The 18870-nt window shown below is 49.7% G+C and overlaps 4 protein-coding genes across 4 annotated transcripts; 2 read left to right on the top strand and 2 right to left on the bottom strand.

Annotated features, from left to right (window-relative positions):
* Positions 1-2222: 2222 nt before the first annotated feature.
* CONPUDRAFT_160371 (uncharacterized protein) lies at positions 2223-2767 on the bottom strand (the record flags this gene model as incomplete). The annotated part of the gene is made up of 2 exons (XM_007777504.1): positions 2223-2654; positions 2717-2767. The coding sequence occupies 2 exons, from the start codon at positions 2765-2767 to the stop codon at positions 2223-2225; spliced, it is 483 nt and encodes a 160-aa protein (XP_007775694.1).
* A 762-nt stretch (positions 2768-3529) lies between these two features.
* Positions 3530-5105, top strand: CONPUDRAFT_140625 (uncharacterized protein). The gene is made up of 3 exons (XM_007777505.1): positions 3530-4032; positions 4101-4813; positions 4868-5105. The coding sequence occupies exons 1-3, from the start codon at positions 3540-3542 to the stop codon at positions 4952-4954; spliced, it is 1293 nt and encodes a 430-aa protein (XP_007775695.1). The 5' UTR covers positions 3530-3539; the 3' UTR covers positions 4955-5105.
* Positions 5106-5420: 315 nt separating this feature from the next.
* On the top strand, positions 5421-5696 carry CONPUDRAFT_39462 (uncharacterized protein; the record flags this gene model as incomplete). Its single annotated transcript, XM_007777479.1, has 1 exon — positions 5421-5696. A coding segment is annotated over one exon (276 nt), but the record flags the coding sequence as incomplete, so codon positions are not given.
* Positions 5697-13867: 8171 nt separating this feature from the next.
* CONPUDRAFT_147898 (uncharacterized protein) lies at positions 13868-14484 on the bottom strand. Its single transcript, XM_007777506.1, has 2 exons — positions 14242-14484; positions 13868-14134 (listed from the first exon to the last, which is right to left on the bottom strand). The coding sequence occupies exons 1-2, from the start codon at positions 14450-14452 to the stop codon at positions 13887-13889; spliced, it is 459 nt and encodes a 152-aa protein (XP_007775696.1). The 5' UTR covers positions 14453-14484; the 3' UTR covers positions 13868-13886.
* Between the last annotated feature and the right edge of the window lie 4386 nt (positions 14485-18870).

Consider the following 18870-nt stretch of genomic DNA (forward strand, 5'->3'; position numbering starts at 1 on the left):
AGCCTCACCTACGTCCTCGATCCTCTTCACTCCGGATGTGACGGACTGGAACGTGACACCGCATTGCTGCTCAGCCTTCCTTCTGATGCCATCGTCATGTTCGCTAGAAGACCATTCCGACCAAGAGTGCACTTTGCACAGCCAATCCAACCACAGGTAATAGTCAAATGCAGGCGACCGGCCGGAGCCTGAGTCCGACATTTCCTCGAAGAAGCTATCGCGCACTCTATCCATGTACCAAAGGGTCTGAAGCAGCCTGAATGCAATAGGCTTCGCTTCGTGTGAGGTTGACGGTAGCTTGGCAATGGTGAATTTGAGGAGTTCAAACTTGTAGCTGAATGCATGAAATGCTCTCGCATAGAATGCAGACACGGGCACCCGGTGCACCTCTTCCTTCTGTTTGACCAGCACTGCCTCCGGGATTGTATGACGGTCCGATACGTAGCTTGCCTTCACACCCAGAGAGAGGATGGAGGACCGTGTAAGTGACACCGCATCGAAAGGGATGGAGTTAGTGTTGAGCGTCATTATGAGGGGACGAGAAAAGCAGGGAGATCTGCAATCTCCTACCCAGATGATTGGTCGTGTACTAGTGTCGCATCAATCCTAGTGCACTTATATTCAGAATCCTACCCAGCGGTCCAACTCGTGAGACCGGCTTATTAAGCGCTCCTGCCTTTTATAACTTCATTAAGCAGTTCTCTCGCCGGACCGACTGGCGCAACTTGTTTTTCCCATCAGCTATTCCTGGATACGAAGGTAGACAGGTGTATCGTGAGAGTTGTCGTTTACCACCGGTATGACCGGACCGCCGATTTCAGTCTCCTCATCGAGAAATCAGTCGTAAAGTGCTCTTTTGGCGGGGCAAATCGCCGCTTTTGGGCGGGTGGGGAAATCTGAAATGGGCAAGTGTTGCCAGTCGGTCAGACGAGTGACCTTGGAACAAGTTCCAAAAAAGGCAACTCCGGTGCTGCATCATCCCGTCTGACCAACTGGTTTGGAGTCTGAGAAGAGCGAGGTGTGTGAACGCTCGCGGGAGGTTATCTGAAAAAGGGCAACAAGGGTCATTGCCACCACTCCGAATGTAAACAAAAGTCCTAGCTCCACTGTAGTGGAAACGGGCCTATCAATCTGAAACTCGCTGTAACAGGAGGAGAGGTTGAATCAGGGGTGGAGATGCTGGGCTTGGAGGTGCGCTCTCTTTGGTAGCTGTGCAGCCGTCGCCTCACGATAGCATTTGCGTTCACACGTCAGGGTCTGTTCTATTGACTCGGTAGCCGAGGTCCAAGTAGAAAGTAGGAAGTAGGAAGTAGAATCAAGAATTGACGCGCCCTATTTGGCAGAACGTTCTCAGGACCAAAATAACTTTCCGATGTAGGGTTCATTATAATGCGGCTGAGAAAGTTCTGACGTTGCCTGGATCACCTCAAGGTAGTGTTGCCGCAAGGTGAGGTACCTTGAGGAATATTCAAGGTCAAGGTGACCTTAAGTTGACAGATATACCAAATGCGGAACCTTGAGATGACCTTGAGGTGATCCAGGCAATGTCCGAGTGTTGCCGCATCAGTACCTTCCTCTCTTGGGCAAACCCCCTATGATCATGAACTGTTCATCGCTGCTACTAATGTACCAAGTACTGCATGCAGGGGACCGTTAATTCACCATGCTTCGCAGGTCAAAAAATGATTTATGTATTAGGAGGAGGCTCGTAGAGAAGATTCGCAGCTTTATTTTATGCAGATGTTGTTAGAACTTGCCGGTACCAGGGGGAATCGAACGCGTCAAGAGTCAAGATGGGTAGCGGTGTTACCCGCTGGACTATGAGGCCGTGTTGGCGCTGTTTGTAGCGCATAAATATCAATAGCTAAACCCCACCAAACCCCAATAGGGACTATGCCTGCTTACTCAGAGGTGTCCGCGCCGATAACCAAGGGTTCTCCCTAATTAGGTCAACACCTTGATGCGACCTTGACTCGTCTCAAGAGGTCCCAAGGTTAGCTTGAGGTCAGCTTAAGCTGCTTATAGTACCCAAATCTGGACCTTAAGCTCACCTTCACCTTACCTTGCGGCAACACTACCTCAAGGTCACCCCAAGTAGTGTTGCCGCATTTGGCGAACTGGCCGGAACCAAGCCCATTGTCACGAGCGTGCCGAGCAGGGGAGTCTCGTGAACCCAACCCAACGAGGCTAAGGGCTTTGTTACGTGATTTACGTGATCTCTGTTAAGAAGGATCACCTTCAACAGTACCAGTGCCAATAGATTCCAACCGGAGAGCAAGTGCGCGCATTAAGGCCTCCATGGTTGTCGAGGTTTTGGGGGTTGGTTCGGGGGCTACGGGGACGGTGGAGGACTCGGAGGTTGCGTCGGAGGTAGCTTCGGGGTTCGGAGTTAATACCTCCGAGTCGGAGCGGAGCGAGGCGTTGGCAAACAATTGCGTGAACTCGTCAGAGAGCGGTTGCAGCGGGCGTCCGACTCTTCCTGCGTGAGGTGTAGCAGATCCGGCGAGGTCGTCGTCAAGCCATTTGAAGGGATCGTGGTGTACCTTGTGTGAGGAGTCATGCGAGGAGTCTTCAGACTCGTAGCCGGCGGAGAACGTCGGAGGCGTCGTGGTGTGCGCGCGTAGGTAGGCAGGAGCCTCAGGTTCAGCTGGTGCCTATGGGAGATTTCGACCTAATGTTGTGGACACAACAGGGGCGACACTCTAAACTCCTGAACAGCTCCGAAACTTTGGAGGAGGCCGGAGGTAGGCGGAACGGAGCAGAGCATAGGAGCATGGAAGCATAGGCATGCAAGTGGCTGAAACCACAAGGCTAGGTGGTAGAGGATCTCAATGAGTGCTGGCGGCAAGCACGAAAGCACTAGTCCCAATGACCAAGTCAATAAAGCATCCTATCTACTACAATGTGAATGTGCACCTAGTCCCAATGACCAAGAGGTCGAGATGGGGGGCAAGGATGCGAGACTCTCAGTATATAAACAACTCGGGCGATCTCCGGATCCTGATCCTGCTACTGATAACCATCTGCTGTCACGGAGGTAGTACAGAGCTGCTGTCAAGTGTCTGCATGGTCTGCACAAGGTCCGAATGTTGTCGGGAGTAATGCTCGAAGAGAAACATAAGAGGTCCGAAGCAACTCCAGGCGTGGAGCAGGCTCCGAAATCTTCGGAGGGCCCGGAGGTGTCCGAAGGTGTACGGAGATGACCGGAGGTACACGGAGACGACCAGAGGTGCACGAACCTGGCTCTAAGTGTGGAAAGGAGAGAGGGAATGAAAGAGAAAAGAAAGAAAAGAATAGGGGCCTTGGTCGTCTTCACGACAGGGTACTTCAAGGAGGCGGTTCGGGCTAGTTTCATGAACCGCGGCAACACTAGAGACAAGTAGGAGGGGCTGCCCTAAACTCATGCGAAGCCTTTCGCACTCCGCCCGCCCATTCTTGGACTACAGATGCCGAGCGAGAAGTTTTCGCTTAAAGCTGTCGTCATCAAGCCTGCCGCCTCATCGCACCTTCAACCACAACCACATCTAACCGGCGCTTCCATGGCTTCCCCTATTCCTTGGTCTACGTCCAAAATCGCTCCAAGTACTAGGCAGCGCTTGAGACGCAAACGGAGCTACGTCGACGCGGCAGCCTCAACCCTAGTCTTGGTGAACACTCCATCATCCAAGCTCATCGTCCAGGTACCGAACAAGTATCTACGCGTCCTCCATATGGTCAGCTACGAATGTGAGGTCCTCAAGCATGCCTTGACAATTCTGGAGAAGGACCCGAAAGTCGACAATGAACCTGGCGTTACGTTCCTGTATCGCCATTTGAAGTATCTCGATGACGTCCGGTCGGCGTTTGTAAAGCAAGCAAAAGCGAAGAGTGTGGGTGACCCATCCTGGCGTTGTCCGACATTAGAGTATCATCTGTGGTTACAAGTGACTGTGGAACGGTTTGACGAGAATGCGCGCCAGGAGTTACTTAAGAAGCATAAGGTGGATTTCAAATATGTTAGCAGTGGCCAGACGCCGGATATTTTCAATCATCGCACGTACTCCCTTCTTGTGCCCACGTCCACTTTTCTCTAATCCTGATCATGCTTCTGTCTCCCACAGTCAACTGGGAGCAATGGAAAGACAACCAGGCTGCGTCGACCTTTGATTCCACCGGCGCGAACGTCGATTACATGGGCCCGGATCCCATTACAGCGCCACCTGATGTTGCAGTCAAAATCGCCAAATTTCTCAGCGGGCAAGCGGCGACAAGTCTTACTCCAGGCAACAAGGACGAAGAGGCTCGACCACAAAAACAAGGTAAATCAGGCCGAATCGCTGTCAGCAACGCCGCGCCCACCACGAAAGGGAAGGGCAAGGCGAGGGCAGACTTAAATTCTGATAAGCCGAATGCTCCTTCCGGTCATTGGGACACTCAGGCGCCGCGCTTACTGTCCAACATCCGTTCCCACCTTCAGGACCAATGTGGCATTGACATCGACGACTTTCGAGATGTCAAGGCAATCGAAAATCTCATTGAAACTCAGCCAAAAAATGGTGACGTCGCCACGAAGAGAGCGCTCTCTGTCCTTTTGGTTGCAGTACAGGGGTTATCTGCTACACCCAAAGACCGTCCTGTGTCTGGCTCAGTGGACATGGTGGATGTCAGTCTTAATCAGGCAGTTGTATCAGAAGGCAGGACCGGTCAGACAGTGACGCGCGGCGCATCGCCCACCGCTGACGCCGGCATTACGGTAACAGGTGGCCTCGGCTCCAGTGGAGCAACGGGCACGCGCAAGCATTCAAGGGCCACTTCTGCCGAGACCCAGTCCACGGTTCGTTGACGACTGGCTTATCATCAGCTTAGGAAACTGACGTACACTATTTAGGATGATGAAGCAAGTCCGTCTTCAAAACGGTCCCGAAGGTCTAATTCCATCTTCGAAGATTCTTCAAATCCTTTCGGTCAAACGTAAGTGGGTACAGGAGAGACAACGTGGACGCGCCCATGGTATGAGTCGCAGGGATACTGATCGATCGGACAATTTGCTTCTATGTATCAAGTTTGCGGGTCGAACACATGTGGTAGAGTAGTTATGACACAAGAATTTCGAATTAAGATTTCGCTGCATGCACATGGCAAAATATGGTATATTCATCCACGTACGCGGCTGTTTGCTCACAAGCCTGGAACCGCTACGATATCATTTGGGTAAGACAGAGGAACAAACGGTATACGAAGCCGAAATGGTCGTCCTGATGATGGGGTTGCATCTCATGCATGAGGAGATCGAGGTTACTGATCGCGCTGCGTTATTCATAGACTATCAGGCGGTAATCCGCTCATTAGAGCACCCCAGCCCGACAAGGCCAGGGCATTACCTGTTTATTCCGACAAGAAACCCTGCCCGCTCTACCCGTCGTCGTCATCATAGGCTAACAGAATTCTCTATCAGGTGGATAGCTGGACATGAGGGTATACAAGGTAATGAGCTTGTGGATGAGGAGGCCAGGGCAGCCGCAAGCTCTCGACGCAACTCTAGCCCCAAAGCGTCCCTCCCGCTGTACTTACGACGCAGGAAGCTCCCGCGCAGCATCTCGGCACTCAAGCAAGATTATAGAAAGGAGCTATATGCTCGCTGGAAGGAGATATTGTCGGAATCGGCGCGTAGCCGCCATTTCCAGACCTTCCACCCCTCCCTTCCGTCCAGTTCTTACATGAAACCAATTGCGTCTTCCCTAGGAGAAAGTGTGCGGTCTTCACCCAAACGAGGGCACGGCGCCTGCCCCTCAACCGACATCTCCACCACATAGGGAAACGGGACGACCCGTTTTGCGAACACTGCCCAGGCGAAGACGAAACGGTCCGGCACTTCTTATTATCGAGCGCCAGGCCCGAGAGAGCGCGAGCGGCGATTGTGAGGAAACGTGAGCGGAATGCTTGGCATTCAATCAGTCTGTGATATCTTGATAGCTTCCGACTGCATGCACAAGCACTCTCCTACCCATAGTGTTGCTGCATTTGGCGAACTGGCCGAAACCAAGCCCACAAAACCTGTAGTTGCACTCATTATCAGTCCGGATAACACACCACGTCGCCATGTAGATGCTAAAAACTGCGAAGATTAACACATTGTTATTCGGTATTGTGGCAAGAAAGTGTACTTCAAGGAGGCGGTTTAGGCTGGTTTCACGAACCGCGGCAACACTAACGGTTATTGATAAATGTCAAGGAGAGATTAGATTACAGAAACGTGCACAGAGACACTCCGTCATACTTTGGTGCTGCTAAGTGTCTTGAGCACCCTCACCATGCTGGGAACTATCTCAAACTGAAGGATAGATGAACGTTCAGTGCTTGTGAACTTTCTTCGCATCATTATTCAGCCAGTACAAGAGCAACCGATCGCCAAAGCTTAAAGGGTTTCAAAAGTGGCCTAATGGACGCCTTCTACGACTCGTAGCTCATCGTCGGGAAGTTTCTACGTATGGCACGCATAGAACTATATTGAAAGACATCTGTTCGACATTGTCATGAATTTAGTTTGTAAGTTAATACAGAGGAACGATCAAAAAAGCGAACTGCTAATACGTGGGGGGGGGGGGGGTGCCAATTCTGGGGGTGGATGACAATATAACAAGTGGATTATACTGGAGGGTATACTCCAGGATGTGCCTTCCTTAAATACAGGTACATATCTATGATATCATGCTGTGTCTGCCGTAGACAGTTCAACCAATGGCAATGGCCCTATTCCTGGATCCAAATCTGACTACAGGTGTGCCTTGATTGCTAAGAGAGTGGTAAAATGTGCTTGTAATCCTGACTAAGGAGATCATGTGCAGTACTAGCTGATGCTGGAAACCCATGTGGACTGCTGATACCATCTACTGATCGACTACGACAAGAGTGTCCAGGCATTATCGATTTATCAGCTGACGATCTATGGAGATCTAGGCTTGGCCAGTTGATAGCAGATGCGTAGGCTCCTTGCAGGCCTCTCAAGCCCACCGCAGTGCAGATGCAGCCAATTATGTTTAGTAGCAAACAGAACACAGTAAGGTACCTACCCTGAGCAGTTTTATGAAAAGAAAGGCCAAGTTCTCGATTGTTCTGGACCTAGTGTCTGCGGTTTTCATTTCTCCACCAAACCATGCGATACAGTCATAGATGATATAGGTCGAGATGTATAGATAGCTGGAGTGCTGGAATTCTGGGAAATGCTACTCCCACGCCATCCTCGACGCCAGGGGGGAAAGCTCTCGACGAAACATGCAACATTGGATTGTTGGTGCGCTGCAAGGGCACATTCGAGAATCCAGTTCAAGCGAGAAAGGCGGAATGAGAACAGTAAAGATCTCAACCTTTCTTGGTGTTTTTGGCATGAAATAGATATAGAAAACTACATACGCAATGCCACCTCGCATTTCGAGCTACCACATGTCCCCAAGTCGACAAATTTGTGGCCTGGTATTGCTCGGCTCTGCTATGTCAAGTTTGGGCCCTTCTGGTGACATCGTTGTTTTGATCTCCGATTACGAACGGTAACGTACCTGCGATTACGTCCAGGTGTGCACCCTTCCTTCCTTCCCTCCGCTCTTCCTTCCACTACCATACCCCTCCGAGACTCGTCGAGCTACTCTTGGACAACCATCCCGCCCAATATCCGTTCAATATCTGCAGTCCTACCGGATGGTCGACGTGCTCACGGGCAGCCGGTTGGCCCAGGTGCTTCAACTTGACTTTACTTCACACGTGAACTACTACCCGAAGGAAGCTGCCCTACGCCCAATATCTGTCAGTAATGGATATTTCCATCATATATAATCCACAGATTCAGACAGACAGAATTGTGCATATCTCGTTCGCCATTGCCGTTCTCCTCCTTCCTGCCGTAGATATACACCTAGCGTGTACTATTGATCAGCAAACTTCCAAATATAAAACGAGCTTTGCATGTATTGTTTGACTGGGTTTCAGAGATCAAATTTTGCCATGTTTAGATATGGGAATTGATTCAGTAGATTGAGCCTGCTTACTCAGATACCTGCGCTCCATATCCCTATGGACTGCTCTGAATCGCTCTGAATCGACACTCAGAGTTCGGAGAATTCCCCAGAGGTTAGAGTAGTACAGAGTCATGCGGAGGATCAGCGAAACATCCAAAGAGTGGCCACAACTCTCTGAATGGCTCTGAATGGTTCAGAACTGCTCGTAGCAAGTTTTCACTGGGGTTTTAGGCATGTGACGTAGAGAGGTCACAGCCGGAGTAAGAACGGTGAGAAATTACTTTCAATCTCAGCTCGGAGCTGGATTCCTGTGCATATCTCAAGAGATCTCAAGCTCTCACTGGGCACTACCTGGGAACACGTATCTCCATGGATCATAGTAATGATACCACTCCTGCTGCGAAAAAAAGCGTATGTTCACCCTCTCAACGAAGATCATCGTAATGGAAGCTAACATAACAGTATCAGTGTGATATATGTCATATTGACACCGGCAGCAAGCTATGGACGTGTATTGACTGTAAGACCGTTCTTTGCGGGGATGAAGGCGGGAAAGGATGCCTTAAAAGTATAGAGGTCGAGGAATCATCCTTCAAGTGCCCCCGATGTTTGAAAAGCGGGTGCAAGCCCTTTCCGGTAAGCATAACCAGCTGAGGTCAAATGAAAACACCGCTTAGAGAGACTACCAGTACACTACACCGTCCCACCCCAAGTACTGCAACTTTATGAAATGCTCTCGAGGTCCACTGTGGGCATCATTTTCGACCTGGGGGAAAGACAGACATTTATGTGAGGATATCATCACATACTTCCTTGAAGAAGAAATCCCACAGGATAAGGTCGGCCTTGCCTAAGTGTTGGGATGACATAACTGATCATCTATCATGCTAAATAGCTACACATGGTAATCAATCCCTTACCGGACACGAAGGCCAAGGTTGTGTGTATCCAAGAAGACGAGCTGGCCTGGATCGGCGAAAAACAATATCAGACCGACGTCCTTGTCTACATAGATACACACTGTGATTCCAAATCAGGAGACTTGGTCGTGTCAGGGAATAATGGTACTGGTCTCAAGAGTGCCCCGATTACCGATGTAAGTAGTCAATTTCTAACATTGGGACACTGAGCTTAGTTAGCAGCTGATACTATCTACCTGTGGGAGCAAATTGGTGGATACCCTCGTCCAAATGGATGGACTTGTGTCGCGCGGCCTCAAAGTTACACGTGGACTTGTCCTCCTTAGCTGTGGCCCAAGCGTCCGCAACCATGCCAGTTTTCTGAGGCTTCACAGCCTGGTCAGCCAGTGAGCAGATTGTGGCTGTTACCTGCATCCCGGACTAACATCGCTGCGACAGATCTCTATTTGATTTCGTGCTCTCTTTTGGCGGCCAGTCAACCCTTGATCATCAGATTGTCGTCCCGCTCACGTCATTCGTACGCAATGTTTACATTCATGGTTTGGAACCATGGGAAGCCCTCGTGAAATCCTTCGCCGAGGATTATATGTCGCTCGATAATGCTCCGCCAGTACTGGTCTGGAACAATTATGAAGTTGTAAAGGGCCAGCGGGTTTTCAAGGGGACTAAATCACGATTGCTGGCCCGCTCCAACTTCACCTGGCGCCCATGGGGGATCGACTTCTGGAAGTGCTTTAAATGTAATGCAAGTATGCAGTATCTCAAGTTCACATCAAGCGGGAACCCTAGCCAAGGGAATGATTGGATTGAAACGGAACTTCAGTACAGCTGTAACCGTTGTCAAAGTTTCAAAACCTGCGGTTACCCGCTGTGGGTTAAAGCTGTGCCGGGCAAGGCGGATCTCGTCCAATTTACGTGGCCGCTGAGTGTCGAACAGCTGAAATACATAGGTTATCGAGAAACGGACTTCCAGACTAAATCCTGATTTATGACGTGCATGTAGTCGCAGGTATGAGTATCAGTGGTCTTACATTGGCCGAGTAGCTTATATCATCTTTGCACACCAATCCAGAAATCATCCGATCCAGGCACCGAGTTTCATATAAAATAAAGTTATGGGAAAGATTGACCATTTGGTATGGCTGATGTTGCCGCCAGATTTCATTTTCTTCCTGATGCCTGGTTTGAGCTTGCTCACCATCGCCTCCCCTTCCTTATCTACGCTTTCGTAACCCGATGTATCATTATGACGAAAAATAGGAGGTTAAATCGATCAAACAGTGTTTTGGTGAATGTGCTAATCCGTTGATCATCCCGTAATGTTTATCCTTTTCCCTCCAAAGCTATTGACTCGACTTCCCAAAACCACGGATCCTTCTCGTATGATTGAGTACTGGACACATACCAGTGATATTTCAAGTCCAAAACTCGAGCCACAATGTTTTGCTGATACGTACCTAGCGTCTGGCTCCTCCTTGGGCTTAGTTGCTCAACGTGAGCGCGAACTCGTCGCTATTTTGTTTGCCTTGTTACTACCAGGTAATACTGCCGCGCTTTAGGGCACGGCAACGCCCGTCACCCCTCCCTTTGTTACCAGAACATGTAGACGACCCCAAGTCGTACTTAAATTGCAGCCACATTGTGTTACCAACAGCATCACGTACTTTATAAAACTACATGAGAGTAACATGCTGCAAAGGTAATCAAAATCGATAGAGTCACTCTCTCAAAGCGGACAGCCATATCAATTGGAACGCTGAGTCTTACCAAAACATTTACGAAGCCTCTTAAGCTTGGCAAACATGGACCATGTAGTGGGATTTGTAGCAACATTGAAAACGTCGAGGGATGAATTTTGAAACACAAAAACTCAATTATAGCACAGACAGGATGACCTAAGTTGCGATAACATGAACAATATAGACATTCAAACCGTATAAAGACAAAGAAGATGACTTGAGTGAGGAGCACGCAGGCTGCGTTCAGCAGGTGCAACAAATGGAAGGAGTGGAGAAGAAAGTCCCACAGTCGGAGAAGGTTGGAATGAGAGAGTGTACACATAGGAAGGGCCGCTGAAACCCGCTACGACACTCACGATCCCTATGCGTAACGGACAAGAGCAGAGGTAGGCCAAGGTTAGGAAACGATAACGTGACACAATCGATTTTCTCAATTCCCCGCCAAAAAGTGGAAATAAGAGCACCCCTCTAACCCTGCTACCCCTAAGGGTAACGGGAATCTTTCTTGTTTTGCCTCGGACGCCCTACCTAACTTGAACACGACCTCAGCCAGCCCGCGTGGTTCAGAACAATGCAGGGTTTCGGTTGGTCGGCTAGCAACCATTTCCTTCGTTTCCGGTGATACTCTACTCACTACATCATCGCTCCTTGTCACATCTTCCGGATCTTTTCGTCGCTCAAGGTCGCTCATTCCATCTTTCTCCGTTGCCTAGCTCGGTCTTTGCGTTCTTTGTATATACTTGACAATAAATACCCTTAAATTCTTATACCTCGTGAAAGGATATATTTTGAAGAACGTCTTCCTCGCTGGTGTGCCTGCGCCAAAATATGAGGGAGTATTGTAATGCCCTTTGATACCTTCGATACTCAACCTTACCAAGTCTAGGCGGGCAGCTGCACACGAGCTCACAAATTCTTGAGTATGTGAAGATGTTTGTGGTTTCGCGAATGCCTCGGTGCGCATCTGTTGGAATTCTGTGTTCGTTATCGCTCGGATCATGACGTGTCGATTTATCATATAGATTCCGAGTTTTATTTAGGTATATATTCATGTCGTAGCTACTTGAATTATTCACGCGATTGCCCTTCGGGCACCCTCTTCTTGCCCGGGACAAACGCGCTGTGCGTCGTCGCGAGCCCGTGCGACCTCGAATTTCTACAACGTTGGACTAGGGAGGATCGGACTGAAGGCACGATGCATAGTTTAGGGCCGGCATGGCCAGCGTAGTTGGTACATAGCGTGTTCGCGCGTGTTCGTAGTCACTCATCCCAGCTATACGAGTACTCTCGTCGTCGTCTTCTCCAGGAGTACCCACTCCAACATGCTCTTCAACCGACCGTATGGTCGATGAACTTCCTTAACTCCTCGATACCATCCGTGATGTTGAGTAGCACTGCCTCAGAGTACGCGTCACGGCCCAACAAATCCCTTACACCCCAAACAGGGGATAGCACAAGAGCACTCACTGTGGCAGTGGAAGATGATCAAGTGACCAGTCTCACTCTCAGGGAAGCGACCGTCATGCAGCGCTCATTGTGGTCCCAGTGTGTCTGGACCAGCTGAACGTTGATCCCAGGCATCAAAACCAACCTCACAACATGGGTACCACCAAAGATGCCGGAAGCGGTGGAGCGCCTTACGGCAACAGAGACCGGCAGGTCGGCACGACACAAGGGAGGAAGACACGAATATCAGTCACGGAGCCACTAGACAAGATGCATCGGACTTGCCTTGTCAGATGGCACACGACAACGACCGTGGATAATAGGCTTTATGGGACAGCTGTTGGATAAAGGAAGGGTACATCCAGAAACATGGAGTGTAGAAGGAGAAAAGATACACGCAGTGCAAGGGCAACCCGCTTCTAAAGAGGCGTGATACACGTGCAGACGCGCAGAGCTGGCCCTGCAGCCGACGTCGCCACAGCTTCCTCTCTACAGAGCGCCGCCCCACCGGGTGAGCGACGCGGAAGCGGACGGCACGGAGCAATGAGACATGGGCATGCAGGTCCCGACTGATCATGGCGTGGTGGTAATGCGAGGGTCAACCCACCCTACAGGAGCGTGATGTACGTACACGCTGGGCTGACCCTGCAACCGACGCAGTCAACACCTCTTCTCTAAAGAGGGCCGCTCACAAGTGAGCGACCCAGAAGTGGGCACCGAGGGCTATCTACAACGTTGGTGACGGGAAGAGGACGAGCTTGCTGACGACGTGTCACTTCTGTCCATCTTCTCACGGGTAATCGGGTTCCCACGGGTATTCGCGGTGATGCATGATGACGGAGCGATGATTAGATAGGGAAGTGGAGCAAACAACGATTGAAAGAATGTTGAGAATGCTGGGAAACTGTGCAGAGGATGTCGCGAACATGTGACTACGTAAGCGTTTCGAAGCGACCCTGTACAGGACTGCAAGCATTTTTCAATAACAGCAGCATTATTACCACTCTCCTACCCAGATGGATCGGTCGTGTTGAATCGCACTGATATTAATATCAATTACAAAAGTTGTATTCGCCGCGTTGAAGTGCGATTCAACACGACCGATCCATCTGGGTAGGAGAGTGGTATCAGAGCTGCATTGGCATTGATACCGGTGTCGTTGGCCATTCCGATGGAATCCCGAGATCTGGGTGCTGAGGGAAGGGGGTGGTTGCACTGCAAGCATTTCTCAATAATAGTGGCATTATTACTTGAAAATTACTTTAAATGTTAAGGTGAACGGGTTTCAATAATTAGGTCCTCATTATTTATTTATTTTAATCAAAGATAGGAAAGGAAGGCGCCTGTCACTGACCCTTGTCTTTAATAAAGCTTTTGAATAACGAGGAACTAATTATTGAAACCCGTTCACCTTAATATTTAAGATACTTTTCGAGTAATAATGCCACTATTATTAAGAATTGCTTGCAGTGTTGGGCAATGCAAGCGGAGGATGGAGTAAAGGAGAGAGCAAGACACGATGAAATAGGAACTTGTAACGCGTGCGTTAACCAGTCTTAGCCTTCTCTGCCTTGTACTAGCTAATTTGAGTGAGCCCTCGCTCTAATAAGCTCTTCTCCATTATAATTCCGCATTCGCCGTATTGCAGCGCTCGAAATCGCTGTCGCATACAAGTGTCGGGGTCTGGATCCTTATTCAGCGGACAACAAGGCTTGGATGTACTCATTTTAATATGCAATCATAGCTTACCGCGTAATCACACAGGTTTTCACGGGTTTCCTTCGAGCGCGTTTTTACTGGGCGTGAGGAGCTGAGTTGTCACGAGCACTCAGAATATGAGGTAGTAATCGTCGTCTCCTATCTCTTTCCTCTCCTCCTCTTTTCCTCTCCTCCTCTTTTCCTCTCCTCCTCTTTTCCTCTCCTCCTCTTCTCCTCTCCTCCTCTCCTCCCGCGCTCTTACGCCTCAATCCGGCATCCGCCTCATCATTCCCGCTAGCCCACCTCGGACTTTGACCGCGCTGTAGCGCTGGAGGCCTGACACCTGTTGGATAACGATAGTGGTGAATGGAATGAAGATACGCGTACATCCCAGCTTACCAGCGAACGATCCCTTTCACTGAGCTTGTTGATCATCCCGGGCCAAAGTACCTTCATCGTTCGCACTACCAGCTGGCCGCAATGAAGGTGTGCTCTCGACAGCCATCCTTTGAGGTCGGCTTCGTTTGCCCTTTCGCTCGGTGGGGTCGCCACGTGTAACGAACTTGACAGAAGATGTTTTCCCGCGACGCCCAACCGGCCGCGAGGCGACTCTACGAGTTTTGGACATATATTGCTCGTACATGCCTGAGTAGTTAGTCATCTCGTATGCTGGACGACTCGTGTGGGAGGAGGACAGGTCTGGACGAGAGGACGAAAGACGAAGCGCCCAACCACGTCAGCGGTAAGTGTTTACGTAAGCGTTCCCATCACATTTTGAAACCCAGATTCCCGCTGCTTTTTAAGGCAATGGGTTCTCACCCGCATTCGCGGTGACCGCGTGACCGCATGACTTCCCGTGACCCAGCAGCGCCTCAGTCAGGCAGATAGGTCATACGGAGGGGTTGGCGAGCCGGAGGTGAGCAGAGAAGCTCCCGAGGGGCTCAGCCTCCGGGAGACCCAAAAATGGCAAGGGGCCGGCGATTTAGGATCTGTCACGTGACACGGTCTGGCTCGCTTGGCGGAGGGACTTAGGTGCTTCGGAGGCCGACCATCCAAATATGGTAATAAACCTCCTTGACCGAATGGACCGAAATTAGGTGGACCCCTCCGTATGGCGTAGCTGCTCTCAGTCAGGTCACCAGCGTTTCCCACGCTTCTGGCGATAATTGGAATAGCTCACCACTCGCTTGTGGTATTGCCCTGAATGTATATCATGTCCATTCTAGCATGCATATACATATTATGGCGAAGTTTGGAGCCACATGGCGATACAGGTAGATGTATATGTCTCAAAAGGTATGGAAAATGCGAAGACATATGAATATATGGAGTTGTATGCTCTCAATACAATGCAAGTGATCCCCAGGTTATTTTGTAGGCTTTTGGAAGCATTAACTGACTTCTCAAATTGGCCGCATCACCTGACAGAACTGAGAGGACAGACTAATATAACCCGTAACCCCACAGCCCCCTTTGAGGAATCATCTGAAGTGATCCCGAACTGCCAGATTGCAGGTGATCTGGCAACTTTTTGTGGCAGTGACGGCGACTGCCGATTGCCGATTGCGTGTCGGCACCGTGTCGGCACTTAGCCACCACAATCCGGAATGTCAACCACTCACCGCCGTCGCCCACGCCTTCACCGGTCACCACTCAGTCTCGCCTCACTTACGACAATATTTAGGCCTTTGTTGACCGCTGCTGCGAATGGCGCGATGACACTGTGGCCATGCAACAGGCTAAGTGCAAGACTAGCGCTCCACCTCCCATTCCCCCCTAGTTCATGCTCGCTGGGTTTCAGACACCATTTGCATTTGTCGGTCAGTCATTCACGCTCTCTTGGACGTTTCAAGCATTAAATATGGCTCATGTCATGCACCCGCGAGCACCTCCACACCTTGGTGGTTACTATTGAGCATAGGTGCGGATGGAAAGTTGGTCGAGGTACGTCATAGGTTTCCGTCTCAAACTGCCAGCCTGAACCCAAATCCTTGGAATATATAAACCTCCACCTGCCGACGCGACTGTGTCTCGCCCGCAGCTCTCGCGCTGTCGAGCATCTCGCTCGCAGCCAGCACAACCTTATCCCATCTATCACCCTCGCAGACGGCCTATTCTCTCGCGCCGACAAACACGTCGAATCTGACGCGCTGACCAGGCGCACCTCGCATCTCGAGTCTGTTGATTGCTTCCCCACCACCTCTTTCGTTGATGTCGCATCACTGGCCCTCGCACGCCACGCCGCTGTTGTTTCTGGCACCACCACGTTCTCCGAGTCTCGGTACAGCCCGAGCCAGATGCCACAGGGTCCAGATACCCAGACGACATCGCTGTGGTCACTCTATGTGACTCAATTATTCCATGCTGTTCAATGCCCTTGTTCTATGCCATATGCTAATCCTCTATTTCTCCGATGCAAGTAGATATTGGCTCTGATCCTCGTACAGTATATAAGACCTGTATCTGCAGCAGCCAGTCAAGTACCCTCGAATTGATAGCTTTGGCTGGTCAGTACTCCTTTCGTGTGGCTGCAGGGGAACTAGTATGCAGTTCCGAGCGCGCTCGATGACTAGATGGTTGATAGTGTCTCTCGGGCTAACATCATCGTCACTCAGATGGGCTGAGGTGTCACTATCTCATAGAATGAACATTTGATAACAACGACAGTAAAGCAACGACTCACTGGTACATGATATTGCCCATGATTCTGCTTCACGTCACCTCCCTGTACCACAGGCTCGAGAAGAGTGACATCGTAGAAGGTGGGACATTGGCATTCCCCGCTGTCGAGGACCCTTGACTTAAAGAACATCCAAGGTATGGTTTCACTAGGTTTGTCGATAAATAAAAGGTAGATTCAAGGGGCCACTGGGGCCGTGTTAGAGATGGACGATGAGGAGGATTGAGAAAGGAAAGAGGGAGAGTAGGGAACGCGACTATGGGACGAAAGAGGAGAGAAACACCATTTTTATTCAGACCAGGCGAGAATGCCTGGGGTGACGCCTAAGTACATTTGCATTCTAACCTGGATGGCATAGCGCCGTGTGCCAGTGCACGGCAAAACCCGTTGCACTAGGCTCTCTGATGGGGGTGGGCAAAGCCCGCGCAGCGGGCGTGTCCACCCCCATAGAGTAATGGAAGGTTGAGACGAGATAGGAGCAATGTGGCTGTGCATATGTCTATATCAGGAGTGGCTGTGCATCGGGCCGGCTTGCCGAGCATCATCTGGTATCATGTGATGCGACAAATATGGAGAATAAAAAATCGATTTTCATGCCATTCGACCGGAAAGTGCTGCTTAAACACTTTACGAAAATAAAGAAAAATAACTTAATAACTTTTTTTCCATGATAGATACTGCCGAACGGAAACCTAGCAATCAATCTACATGGCCATAGGGACCCTTTCTAGGTTTTGTACCTGAGCGTCCGTCGTCGCTGCCTATAACGACGACGAGGTCGGGTGCGCGGCTGCTTACATAAAGATACTGGATTCCCACGCTCTCTACCTTAGTGTTGCCGCATTTGGCGAACTAGACGAAACCAAGCCCACAAAACTTGTACTTGCAATTCTTGTCAGTCCGGATAACACACTACGACGCCATGTAGAGGCTAAAAACCGCGAAGATTAACACATTGTTAGTCGGTATTGTGGCAAGAAAGGGTACTGTCATTCACCCCCAGAATTGGCAGCCAAATTTGTGCGAGACCTAGAATATTTTTTAGAGAAGCTACTAACTCAAAACTCGGTTTGGAAGGTCTGCGGTGTGAGTTCTAACAGACAAGAAACCCATGTACCCTCAAAGTGCAAGGATACCCTATGGCAAAGGCATCAGTATTTTAGAGGTGCTGGAGCCGACCACCCTGGCAGTTCTCAGCACGGCTGATAACGGTCGTAACCCCGCATTAGGCAGAAAGCCGGCTATATCCGCACCGCGAAAGCAAATCTGCTCACGGTTGTCGTCGCAACAGCAGTTATTTATAAACATTCAGGAGTGATTAGATTACAGAAATGTACACAGAGACACCCCGTCAAATTTCAGCGCTGCTGAGTGTTTTGAGCAACCTCACCGTTTTGAGAACTATCTCAAAGTAGAGAAAGGAGGTACTATTAGTGTTTGTGAACTTTTCTCGCATCGTTATGAAGCTGGTACAAGAGCAACCGATCACCAAAGCCCAAAAAAAAACTTCAAAAGTGGCCAAACACGCACCTTCTACAGCTCTTAACTTAACATCGGGATGATTCTACATGTTACGTCTTTAGGACTATATTGAGAGGCACCTAATCAACATCGTCATGGATTTATCTTATGAGTTAATATGGAGGAACGGCCAAAAAAGCGAAATGCCAATTCTGGGGGTGGTGCCAATTCTGGGGGTGAATGACAGTACTCCAAGGAGGTGGTTCGGGCTGGTTTCACGAACCGCGGCAACACTAACTATGAGTCCTAGAAGACGAAAAACAGGCACCTTACAGAGTTTCTCTAGCTTGAGCGAGCCCTTGGGATCGATATAACTATGCGGTGTGGTTAAAAGGGGTCTTCGGCATCAAATAGACATCCTGTCACGACTTTGAGACAGTTTTAATCACATCCCAGCGACGAAAACACCCTGTAACACTGCAGGCAACGCGGGATTTTCCCGTCACAAATAATGACTGGAAGAGGTGTAGGATTGTTAAAATGTTTCGATCACCATTTAGTCGGGAAAAAGATGGTGAAAAGGGTTACATTTCTGACGCCTTTTTGCATGGAAAATGACACCTGTCAGCAAAAAGGATAACTTTTTAACCTCTAAAAATTTAAACTTCTGTTTTTCTGTGTTTGAGTGGCAGTGCGCGCTCTATTTCTGGACAGGTGTCATGCAAAAAGGCATCGAAAATGTAAACTTTTCCACCGCTCTTTTCTCAACTAATAGTGATCGAAACATTATAACAATTCTACGCCTCTTCGTGTCATTATTTGTGACGGGAAAATCCCGCTTTGTCTGTAGTGTAACACTCTGTAACTTCAAACGACTGGTGTGTGTCATTGCAGCCCTATTCGTCATCTTATCTCCCAATAGCCGTGCTAACGCCATT

The sequence above is a fragment of the Coniophora puteana genome, assembly GCF_000271625.1.
Source record: "Coniophora puteana RWD-64-598 SS2 unplaced genomic scaffold CONPUscaffold_22, whole genome shotgun sequence".
Classification (NCBI taxonomy): Eukaryota; Fungi; Basidiomycota; class Agaricomycetes; order Boletales; family Coniophoraceae; genus Coniophora; species Coniophora puteana.

Excerpts from the sequence above, each read along its gene's own strand:
- CONPUDRAFT_140625 (XM_007777505.1), top strand. The coding sequence starts at position 3,540 with ATGGCTTCCCCTATTCCTTGGTCTACGTCCAAAATCGCTCCAAGTACT. Across the intron at positions 4,033-4,100 it reads GCCGGATATTTTCAATCATC|TCAACTGGGAGCAATGGAAA; the intron begins GCACGTACTCCC and ends TGTCTCCCACAG. Across the intron at positions 4,814-4,867 it reads CTGCCGAGACCCAGTCCACG|GATGATGAAGCAAGTCCGTC; the intron begins GTTCGTTGACGA and ends TACACTATTTAG.
- CONPUDRAFT_147898 (XM_007777506.1), bottom strand. The coding sequence starts at position 14,452 with ATGACTAACTACTCAGGCATGTACGAGCAATATATGTCCAAAACTCGT. Across the intron at positions 14,135-14,241 it reads TGGTAGTGCGAACGATGAAG|GTGTCAGGCCTCCAGCGCTA; the intron begins GTACTTTGGCCC and ends GTTATCCAACAG.